A 12,649-nucleotide genomic window follows, 5' to 3' on the forward strand; every position below is an offset into this window, starting at 1 on the left:
AGCACAGAATAAATAATAGTACTAGATACAGAAGACTCACTCTCTAACAAAACGCGTCTGTTACGATCAGCACAGATATGGCCGCTAGGTGGCGACAGCGCCACGCGCGGCTTATGGCAAACCCCAAAATTGGGGCCGAACGGATGCACTTTTAGCTACCTGTAGCAAAGCGACGAAATCGCGGAGTGAGAAACGCCTGCCATAAGTAATAAATAATATAATGATATTTGATTTATAATTTATAAACTACTTTAAAGGCCGGTACAGACGGACTGCAACTCGACTGCAACTTGTACACTGCACGCCGACGTTTGCAGTTGGCGTGCAGTTTATACGAATTAACATACACAGTCGGATTGCAGTCCGTCTGTATCGGTCCTAAAAGATGTGCTGTTAAATAAAGAAACAAAATATTGAAGACAAAAGGTACTTACGTTCGTCCCGAAAGTATATAGGTACCCATTAATATTTACTTATATTAATTATATCTATAAGTCTCCAAGTATCGAGTTATATTAAACTTATAACACCTTATAATATGTGTGGTGTTATTATGCAGTACACGTGTAGCGTCTATCGTTGCTATAATACAACTGGCATGGCATTTTGCTATCTTGTGACGAAATTGTTTCGTTGCCAGTGGAAAAAAAAAGTTACATATCAGGGAAAGTGTTATCACTGTTATTACAGTATTTTTATATACCTAGTTTTAATGTAATAGGGTCGAATGTGTATGTTTATATCGGCACTTTGAAAAAATCTCGTATCCCACACTGCTACTCAAAGCTGAAAGGCAGTAACTCTGTATGCATCCCAATCATCCCATACATAGATACAGTCAGCAGCAATAGTTGCTAAGCGGGCGAGGTGTTCAAAATGATCTTGCCGCGACTTTATTGTTAAGAGTATTCTCTTTAGCACGTCAAGGTAATTTTGAACACCTCGACCGCTTAGTAACTTCTGCTGCTGACTGTCCCACATGTTTCTTTTGATTGACAAAATAAGCTACGATTTTTTTCTAAATAGTGCCGATTATTACCTTGGTAGGTACCTCGCTTCAGCCTTCAGTTGCTGACAGTTCTTTACTTTAGTTTATTTACACATTAGGTACATGCATTGTTTTTTGACGACAAGGACGCAGCTATACGTCAGACACGGTAGACAATGTCTACAAACGTATCGCTACTATAAATAAAATTTAAGCCTTTGAACACTATGCGCGACGCGTCATTCTGAATCTTGTGGGAATGCACGAAGGTTGATATTGCGCTGAAGCCGCGCGCGTCAGTTGACGTCGTTGGCAGTAAAGAGTTTGTTGTAAGTGAAAATAAAAGTCCTTAAATTTCAATAATCCTACATCTATTATTAGAAATTAAAAAAAGTATGAGCCACACAACGTATAAAATCTACAAAATATGTCAACTATCGCCTAAAAGTTATACGAGATCCGACAATATTATGCTTTGTAATTATTATTAACTTAAGGACCTACTTATGCCTTAAATAGTGTTTTAGACCACCACCAGAGTGCTTATTTATAATAAACTGAAAAAAAAAAACATTTATGCATTTATACACGGTGGCTAAAAAATAACTCCATTCGCTTTGCCAGGGAGATTTTGAGATTATACTGAGCAATTTTTACTATGGGACCAACCCCGAAATCGCAACAAAAAAATTTACCCTCCCATAGAAAATGGACCAGCCAAAATGTATGAGACAGCCAAATTTTTTTTCGCGATATCGAGGTTGCCCCAATAGTAAAAGTTGCTCAGTATAATTCCAAAACCTCCCTAGCATGGCAACGGGAATGCAGTTATTTTTTACCCGCCCTGAATATGCGGTTAAAATATTTTTAGCACCATAAAATTCTAATCTTAACAGTTTAACATAAAATTAAATTAATGACTTAAAAGTTGTTCCAAGAAGCAACCACATGAAAACAAGACTGTTATTGTTAAGATCAAATATTAAATGATAATATTAAGCACGTCACACACAAGATGAAATTAAAAAAAATATATGGCCTAAATCTGTAATGTCACTAAATTCAGATATAGGTCAATAGCACTTGTATTTTGAATGGAAAATGACAATAATCATGGAATATTTGAATTTATTAAGTGACCATAGAGAATTTATTTGTGATATCCATATAACATCAGCTGCATCTCTATGGTCACTTAATAAATTCAGATATTTCTATAGCACCTGTATTTTTAAATGGAATATCTATATTATGGAGGGTAGAGGTAAGAAGAACAATCTATGTGTATGAAAATTGTCCATCAAACCTTAAATAGGTGGCGCCACAATACATCGCGAAATTATTTTTACCTTGACAAAAAAAAATCAAATCACTGACAGTGAACTTCACTACGTCAATAACGTAAGTTTATGTCATATCCTTGTGCTACCCTAGCGCCACCGGAGAGATTTAGAACTATCATATACAGCTGCCTGATTTCCCATAGGAGATTGTTCTCTACCTCTACCCCCCATAATAGCTATGATCACGGAAAATCAGCATTTCTTCAGGGACCACAGATTCAGGCTCTGAATTTCCGAAAAAAAAAAGACTTGCGAAGCGTATAGCAATAGTATTACAGCAATGTCCTGCCGCCAGAGTGCAGCACTAACGCCTATCGTAAACCATAGAGTAACTTATACATACTTAAACTGTTTTAAGACAGTTTTTCACAGATAAAAAATATGACATTGTCGCATCAAGGCGGTTTGTTTACAAAGGGCCCCTCAGATTGTGATGGCTCGTGGTAGTGGCGCCCTCTACGCAGTATCGCGTAAATATTCCCTATTACATGCGCAATATTTTCTTCCTGTACATCTCAAATTGACTCTTCGTCAACAAAAACTTCGCAACCTTCTTATAGTTCGACGGATCATCCAAATTATCCAAAACCTTTACAAGTTGCTTCAGCTGATTTGCGTAGCTGGTTAAAGTCGAGTCATTGATGTGTCCTATCAGATTATTCTCTGAGTTCCAGAAATATGGAATGTTCTTGTTTTCCAGGTATTGAAGGAACTTCTTGACCATGTATATGAAGAGATCAGCAGGGCTGTTTCTGCTCCAGAAATCTTCATCGTGCTCTCGTTCGATGGCCTCGTGGTAGAATATGGTCTTAATGTAGTAGCTTGCTATTTTGTCCATGCCTAGGGAGTCACGCAGCTTCTTTATCTGGAATATTCAAGATTAGGAATTCGGTCTAAGTTCGCCTGGCTTAAATGACATGAAACTTGGCAGGAACATTTATATTTATTTAAAAAACTAAATTACAATAAAAAGTAGCCCAAAATTAAAACTACCTAGAAAGCTAAAACTAATACCTAAAAAAAACTAAAAATCTATATCTAGAGAAGGCCACTGGGGCATAGTGCCAAGAATACTGGCAGCATTTCCTCGCTGAGTCGCAACGGTTCGAAAAACTCGCGCAGCTAGAAAATGTTGATATCAACTGCAAGACCTTCTCCGAAACCACGAGGACAACGCCGTCCTCGAAACGTTGGAGGTAAATCTTAAAACTTCAATACGCGATTAAGTCCCATTTCACAATTTAATAATGTGTAATAATCGTGAAAGATTAAACCAGTGTTATGTAATATACTAATATCTGGGAGACCGAGCTTCGCCCGGAAAACATATAAAAACTCAAAGATGCGAGTTAAGATAAGACCTAGCTAGTTCGTTTTTTTGCCTCCGAAAACCCCCATATAGCAAATTTCATGGAAATCGTTAGAGCCGTAGAAATAAATATATATATATGTATAAATACATATACAAGAATAGCTCGTTTAAAAGAATAAGATTACCTACCAGTCGTATGACCTGCTTCATATGACAGGTATCGTACATGAGGTCCTTCTCCTGTATATGCATAGCCAGCCGCCAGGAGCGGTCCGAGTCGAACGGGCTGCGGCCGCCCTTCAAGGGTTTCGGCACCACCATGAAGAAATCCTTCTTGCAACGCTTGGGTATCTGCGTGGGAAAAACGTAATAGAATTGTATTGGTCATCCATTGTTAACTGAAAATAGGTAAACGTTGTTACAAACTGAAGTTCAAACTAAACCACAGAATAAATAATAGTACTACCGTACAGAAAGGACACTAGACACATGGTTAAACATGATTGGTGGATTATGACAGCTAGACCTCTCGCCACGGTGCTGACATCTAGTGAAAAACTCGATCGCGGAAACCCTCATTGCAATCTTATCTGCTATGTCGCGAGCACAACGTTACAAACCCTTCTATATTTCTTGGTGATAGGCCAGCGATCCTCAGGGAACTTGAGCGCCGGGACCAGGTCCACGTCCAGACGGAACCCGCTGTGTTTGTCCTCGATGATGAGCGTGTACGCGGGCCCACTGGCAGAGATTTTCACTAGATGGCAGCACCGTGACGAAAGGTCTTTTTGACAGCTGCTGTCAAAATCCACCAATAAAAAAAACATGGTTAAACATGATTGGTGGATTATGACAGCTAGACCTCTCGCCACGGTGCTGACATCTAGTGAAAAACTCGATCGCGGAAACCCTCATTGCAATCTTATCTGCTATGTCGCACACACAAGGTTACAAACCCTTCTATATTTCTTGGTGATAGGCCAGCGATCCTCAGGGAACTTGAGCGCCGGGACCAGGTCCACGTCCAGACGGAACCCGCTGTGTTTGTCCTCGATGATGAGCGTGTACGCCGGTCCACTGGCAGATAGGCGGAGGGTGTACTCAGTCCCCTAAAATGGTTTTAAAAAGTTTTTAGACTTTAGAACGGTGGCGGATTGCCTTTAAGGCCAAGTAGGCCCGGGCCTAGGGCGGCAAGATATTTAGGGGCGGCAAAATGTGACAAAAAAATTGCTGAGGGGAACAAGAAATAGGTGCTGAGAAAGGAGCGGCTACAGGGCCTGGGGCCTAGGGCGGCAAGGACTGCAAATCCGCCACTGCTTTAGAATTAAAAGGGGCCTATTTTTTCCACTGTCCCCAAGTGGAAATAAAAACAAAAAAGGTCCATCTGTAACCGCTGGGTACAGCTGGGACCAAACAAATCCATAAGGCAACAAATTGGGAATGATTCATTTACAAAAAGTATCTACATACTCGTATATCACAAACTAACGTTTAATGATAAATATTCAATTGATGCGTGTAGGCCAAAATGGCGCTTTACGGTCTGGCCTAGTGGGTAGTGACTCTGCCTGTGAAGCCGATGGTCCCGGGTTCGAGTCCCGGTAAGTGCATTTATTTGTGTGATGAACACAAATATTTGTTGCTGAGTCATGGGTGTTTTTTATGTAAGTATATAAGTATGTATATCGTCGCCTAGCACCCATATTACAAGCTTTGCTTAGTTTGGGACTAGCTAGGTTGATCTGTGTAATATGTCCCCTAATATTTATTAATATACATATTTATTTTTAAAAAAGGCATTTTGTAAAATATTTCAAATGATAATGTTTACCTGAACGTCCATGTAGGGCTGACCATCCTCGTTCTCGTCGAAGAGGTTCATGGCCTTGTCGACCACACTCTTGAACCAGTACATGAACTGTGACCGCAGCAGGTAGTTGTCATCGTCTAGCCATCTGTAAAAATATTTTTTATAACGAAATGTCAAAGTCTTAATTTATAACTTATAACAAGCTACTGTGTATACCGTATACGGGATTTTATCGAATACCGTAGTGACAACAAATTTTGTAGGTATGCCAACTTTCAAAATTGTTCCATCGACTAGACGACTTTCCCGCATAGATGCCGTGTGAACGATTTTTGCCATTTGGTTGCCATACAATTTTGCTGTGACTACGACGGAATACGATAAAAATTACCTATTCGTTGTCAAAACCATCGAATTTTGTTAAAATAGCATCAAATTATTAGAGCATAAATCTAGGTTGTCGTGTTTTATACACTTTGTCATAAATAAATATTAAAAATAAACAATTATTAAATATGAGTGTCATGTTTTAAAATAAAGTTTGTTTGAATTAAATAAGAAAATGGAAGCATTTGTCAATCCTTACTTGTAAGCCGTCTGGTTTATTTCCCAATCTTCCCTCTGATCCCTATTCGGCAGGTTCTGAAACTGTTTCCCCATCTTCAGCCTTACGAAGCCGGGAGCAATATCCTCGATGACCACGTCGCTTTTAGCCGGGTTTTGGGGGTTTTCGTCCGCGTTGACGGGCAGACCGATGACGATATCCATGTCGAATTCATCTGGTTTATTTATGCGTAGTTTGTCGTAGTGGCTACCCGCATATAGTACCTATATCACAGAATAAATAGTACTAGCTACAAAGGTTACTTAGAGAAGGTTCACTGCCTAACAAAACGCGTCGATTGACCGCCAGGTGGCGCAAGCGCGAGCAGGTGTCCGTTCCGTTAGCGGTTCGCGGCAACTATACTACCTACACTGCTAGACAGCATAATTGGTGTGGGCCATGTATATATACTGTTAGCGACGCGACTGTTTAGTAGCATGTTTTAAATGGCGTTCAAACAGCGTTCAGTCAACTGTATTAGGTGAGTGACTCACAGCTCTTTTAAGGCACAAGGATTTTAATTTGACATTGTATCTATTAGAAATTAATATAGGTAGGTGCCTATTTTTTATGCAGATTATTCTACTGTGAATTAAATGGATATCTATTGCTTGGTAAAATTATAATTTAAATAATTATTTTGCTTTGGCGAAGAAGGGTGTCATCGGTGAAGTTAGGGTTTTGTATCCTTTTGACAACCCTGATTTTCAATAATTGCAAAATTGATGGGTGTGGCAATAGAGTTATTGAATTATTTGAGTGTATTGATATACTCACATCGCTGGAATATTGCTTGTAGTATGGATCTGCTTCTTTCATCAGTTCATGCAGTTTGAAGAATATTGTTTCAAACACATTGTAATATTTCTCAAAATCCTTATCTCTTAGTGCTATGAAACGCACATATATGTCCTGTAGGAGACTATTCAAACTTCTGATGATTGGTTTCGCTGGAACTTTCACTTCGGGCTTCAAGGGGAAGATTCTGGTAAAGACATAGGATATTTATTACCTAACTACTTAGTTAAAAAGATTACAGAAAGTTACAGCTAAAAGATAAATTTTGTCTTATCTGAAAATATACCTACAAGAGAAAAAACAGGATACAACTGCCTTTCACTCCCACTAGTCTCATAATAAGATAAGACAAGCCAGAGATGTGCACGGATGTGTTTGTTAAAAACCGGGCAAGTGCGAGTCGGACTCGCGCACGAAGGGTTCCGTACCATAATGCAAAAAAAAAAAAAAACAAAAAAAAGCAAAAAAAAAACGGTCACCCATCCAAGTACTGACCACTCCCGACGTTGCTTAACTTTGGTCAAAAATCACGTTTGTTGTATGGGAGCCCCATTTAAATCTTTATTTTATTCTGTTTTTAGTATTTGTTGTTATAGCGGCAACAGAAATACATCATCTGTGAAAATTTCAACTCTCTAGCTATCACGGTTCGTGAGATACAGCCTGGTGACAGACAGACGGACGGACGAACGGACGGACGGACGGACGGACGGACGGACGGACGGACGGACGGACGGACGGACAGCGAAGTCTTAGTAATAGGGTCCCGTTTTACCCTTTGGGTACGGAACCCTAAAAACTAATAAAATCACTTCAATTACATATCCTCTCTCATTGCAGGTAAATTCTACTGGTTCTTAACAAACAAATCCCTCCTACACTATAAATCCTCGCACATCTCTGATAGAATGCAGCCTAATTAGATTAGGCGCCTGTTCCCTTTTTTTAACACCAGAAAACCTTGCTTATAATGTAGAATTTATGACTATAAAATTACTTACTGAGCACCCTTGGCCCGCAGATGGTCCGTAAAGTAAACCACCATGGTGTGCGAAACTTATCTTCCTGTTTAGAGTTTATGGCTATTCTTCTGCTATTGTACCAGGCACTATGGCATTAACTTCTGCAAAGGACAAAATTTCAGGGACAACATCAACTAGGTATAGTAGGTGCCTAATATAAGGGTGGTATTCCACCTGTACAATTTATTTGTATGATGTGTATTTAGTCTCACATTTTGCTTAATTAGAGAGTGAGATGCAATGCACATTGCCCACATTGGACCAATATATTGGACAGATGGAATACCACACTATCTTCTGTTACTTCTGGTATAAAACTATTTCAACATTATTTATTGATCGAGTACCTATTTGTACTATCGGTGAAAGACAATCATTTTTTGATATTTATTTAAACGTTAGTAATAATAACTAAATTAATATAGGCACAGTAGGTATTTGAGGTACTTATATAGGTTTCACTTATTAGTTACATTTTTATAGAACGTGTAGACTCATTGTAAAACGATTTTGAATTAAAAATCACGCAATGAAAATTAATTATTCTTAACAAAGAAAACCAAAGAGAATTTTTGAAAAAAGTTATTTATAATAGATTCAATTTTAATGATACCAGATGATACCTAATTAGGTAAAGTAAACATACCTTAGCATTAAAAACACAGTGTTCCACTTCGTTTATATTTGCGAGGAAATGAATCAAGTGATGTTATCTTATAAAGTAGTAATCAAACTAGAACTCAACTTTCTGCGCGGACGACGAAATCAGTGTTGCCAGGGCTCTGGAGTCATAAGTTACGTTTCGTTTCCCTAAAAGTCACGTTTTTGCTGCTCAAGTCACATTTTTATATTATTTTATTGTATGGGTAGGTAAATCGATTTTGTTAGAAGAAATTCAGAAAATAATATATTTCACAAAAAATCTACTAACCTTTTATGATTTTTCCTCAAAAAGAAAAAACGGAACCCTTATTTATAGGATCACTCGTGCGTCTGTCTGTCTGTCTGTCCGTCTGTCACAGCCTATCAGTGACCCAAAGACGGACATGTAAGTCATGTAACGTAAACAAATGAATTTTAAGCATGGGGGCTACTTTTGGGGGGTCAATGAGAAAGTTAAAAAATTCAGAAATAACCCAAGCAAATTAGAAAAATCTGCGGAAATAATTCGAGTAGTTTTGAAAATTGGTACAGGTATACCTTGTGGTGTCTAAATAAACATACTAAAAGTCCTCGAGGGTAGGGGGTGTGCTGAGGGTGCAGGGAGGGTTAAAGGTACCTTTTTTCTTATTTTTGCTCATATCTCGAATATATGTACAAATAGCATTATAATTACTTCGGTACTACTAAACTAAATTAATAACTAGCTTAAATCTAAAATAGGCCCTTGAGGCATTGTACCAAGGATGCTGGCGGCATTTCCTCGCTGTATCGCAATGCTGATACGTTGTGCGAGGTAGCCTATTACTTCGGACAAAAGTTTTATCATACAATTTCCTACAAATTTGGTTATGTTTAATTTTACTCTACGATCAATACTTTAGGAGCTTCAGGTTGTTAAAGTTAAATTAGAGTTAAAAAATAGACGGTTTAAGAAAACGTCGTTTTTTAGGGTTCCGTACCCAAAGGGTAAAACGGGACCCTAGTACTAAGACTTCGCTGTCCGTCCGTCCGTCCGTCCGTCCGTCCGTCCGTCCGTCCGTCTGTCACCAGGCTGTATCTCACGAACCGTGATAGCTAGACAGTTGAAATTTTCACAGATGATGTATTTCTGTTGCCGCTATAACAACAAATACTAAAAACAAAATAAAATAAAGATTTAAATGGGGCTCCCATACAACAAACGTGATTTTTGACCAAAGTTAAGCAACGTCGGGAGTGGTCAGTACTTGGATGGGTGACCGTTTTTTTTTTGCTTTTTTTTCGTTTTTTTTTTGCATTATGGTACGGAACTCTTCGTGCGCGAGTCCGACTCGCACTTGCCCGGTTCTTTTCGTAATTGTTCATCATAAATAAAAATTTTAGTTTGGAGTAAGCAAGTTAAGTGACCTGCTGATAAAATATAAAAAAACCGGTTTTGAGCATGTCGGGCCATGTTCAGTGTAGGGTTCCGTAGTTACCCGTCTGTCAAAATAGACTATTCGCAAAAACTCAAAAACAGCTATACCGATTAGGTTCGCTATATTTTTCCTTGAAAGTCTTTACTAAGCTATGTTTTTATGATTTTTTTCATATTTTTTGGACCCATGGTTCAAAAGTTAGGGGAACTAAAGGGGAAAACACAACTTTTTTTCTTTCAAATCGATTATTTCCGAAAATATTAAGTTGATCAAAAAATGGTTCTTGAAGTGTATTCGTTTTAAAAGACCTATCTGACGACATCCCACACTATAGGGTGGAAGCAAAAAAAAATTCATCCCCACTTTAATGTAGGGCAGCCACCATAAAAAAATATTTTTTTCTACTTTCTATTATTAAATTTGGCATGAATATATAAATTTGCTACACTGACAAAGTCATAAAATATAAACTAGAAAAGTATTTTTTTAGGGTGACTCCCCTACATTAATAAGTGGGGATGATTTTTTTTTTCGCTTTTACCCTATAGTGTGGGTGTCTTGGATATGTCTTTTAAAATGAATAAGGGTCTTTAAGGACTATTATATTATATTTGATCAACTTAATATTTTCGGAAATAATCGATCTGAAAGAAAAAAAGTTGTGTTTTCCACTTTAGTTCCCCTAGCATTTTAACCATGGGTCCAAAAAATATTTAAAAAATCGTGAAAGTAAAACTTAGTAAAGACTTTCAAGGAAAAATATAGCGAACCTAATCGGTTTTGCAGTTTTTGAGTTTTTGCAAATAGTCTATTTTGACGGACGGGTAACTACGGAACCCTACACTGAGCATTGCCCGACATGCTCTTGGCCGGTTTTTTTTATATTATATCAGCAGGTCGCTTAGCTTGCTTATCCTAAACTATTTTTTTTTTATTTATGATGAACGGTGAAGCGCTTGCTGTTTCTGGACATCTCGAAGGCCTTTGACAGGGTTTGGCACGCAAGTCTCCTTAGCAAGCTTCCTGCATACGGCATCCCTGCTGACTTTTGTAGCTGGCTATCTGATTTCTTGAGTGAACGGTCGATCAGAGTAGTTATTGATGGCTGCTCTTCAGACCTCATGGCCATTGACGCCGGTGTTCCTCAGGGGTCTGTTCTCTCCGCAACCCTTTTCCTGCTCCACATTAACGACATGCTGCAACCCAGCATTGTAGGTTATGCAGATGACAGTACGGTTGTTGAGAGATATTTGGCTGGTGCAGGGGACAGCAGGGAGGATATACGTTCACAGAGAGAGGCCATGGTTGAGCGAATGAACTTGACCCTTAGTCTCGTTTCCCAGTGGGGTGATGACAATCTGGTCACGTTCAATGCCTCCAAAACGCAGACGTGTCTATTTTCCGCAAAACGGAGTCCATTCGACCTGACTCCTTCTTTCCGGGGTGCATCTGTACCTATTGCCGACAGCCTGGAACTCCTCGGCATGGAGCTGAGTTCAGTCCTCAGCTTCGGCAGCTTCATTGAGTCTAAAGCACAAACTGCGGCCAGAAAGCTGGGCGTCCTAAATAAGGTGAAGCGATACTTCACACCTGGACAGCTTCTAACACTTTACAAAGCTCAAGTCCGGTCGTGTATGGAGTATTGCAGCCACCTGTGGGATGGCTCAGCTAAATACCAACTCGCCGCTTTGGACTCAGTGGAGCGCAGAGCCAGGAGGATGATTGGCGACAAGAAGCTAACGGCTAAGCTTCAGTCTTTGGCCCATCGGTGGAAAGTCGCCAGCCTGTCGGTATTCTACAGGTTGCACTTCGGGGAGTGTGCCCAAGAGCTACACGAGCTTATTCCACCGTCCCCATTCTACCATCGGACTTTTAGACGCACGGCCGGTTTCCATCCTTACTTGGTAGATATTCCACCAATTCGCACGAAGCGCTTTGCTTCTACTTTCCTTATGCGCACTGCCAAGGAATGGAATTCCTTGCCGGCGTCTATATTTCCGTGTTCTTATAACCCGGCAACCTTCAAATCAAGAGTGAACAGGCACCTTCTGGGCGAGCTCGCTCCATCGTAGGCCACGTCTACGCCTCGGCTAGTCTGTGGCCATGAGTAAGCCCATTCATAATAAAAAAAAAAAAGAACAATTACGAAAAAACGACGTTTTCTTAAACCTTATCTTTTATTTAACTTTAACAGCCTGTAACTCCTAAAGTATTGATCGCAGAGTAAAAATGAATATAACCTTAATAATGGCAATGATGTAACTATGAGAAAACCTCTCACTTAGCTAATAATCTATTATAATGTAGATTAGGTTAAGTTAGTCCTTAAAAAAAATTGTAAATTTTATTTATAATAAACAGTTTAAATTTTAATTTTTTTTTTTTAACCAAATTTGTAGAAAATTTTGTGATAAAACTTTTGTCCGAAGTCATTATAATGTTATTCGTACAGATATTCGAGATATGAGGCTAAAAGAAATTAATTATACACTAAAAAAAAATAACTACTACTATCAAACTAAATGACACCGTCATGTCAGGGTAACAAGTCTCATCTTGCCACGACTATTATAATAAACATGATGGTGGATGTAACGTCAAGGTGTCAGTGCAAGTGTCAACTTGGATGTGTTCTCCGCGTTCCTAAATAATACAAATTGCAGAACTAAACTTGTCCAAAATTCGTCTAGCTTAAAAAGTCACAAAAATTGC

The 12,649-nt window shown here is 38.9% G+C and overlaps 1 protein-coding gene across 1 annotated transcript; it reads right to left on the minus strand.

The window, feature by feature from the left end:
- Positions 1-1,348: 1,348 nt before the first annotated feature.
- On the minus strand, positions 1,349-8,639 carry LOC134665740 (cyclic GMP-AMP synthase-like receptor). The gene is made up of 8 exons (XM_063522713.1): positions 8,524-8,639; positions 7,857-7,978; positions 6,835-7,042; positions 6,040-6,281; positions 5,475-5,598; positions 4,600-4,752; positions 3,833-3,994; positions 1,349-3,196 (listed from the first exon to the last, which is right to left on the minus strand). Exons 2-8 carry the CDS (start codon positions 7,898-7,900, stop codon positions 2,816-2,818), a joined length of 1,314 nt encoding a protein of 437 aa, XP_063378783.1. The 5' UTR covers positions 7,901-7,978; positions 8,524-8,639; the 3' UTR covers positions 1,349-2,815.
- Positions 8,640-12,649: the final 4,010 nt, after the last annotated feature.

This window comes from Cydia fagiglandana, chromosome 7 (genome assembly GCF_963556715.1).
Source record: "Cydia fagiglandana chromosome 7, ilCydFagi1.1, whole genome shotgun sequence".
Classification (NCBI taxonomy): domain Eukaryota; kingdom Metazoa; phylum Arthropoda; class Insecta; order Lepidoptera; family Tortricidae; genus Cydia; species Cydia fagiglandana.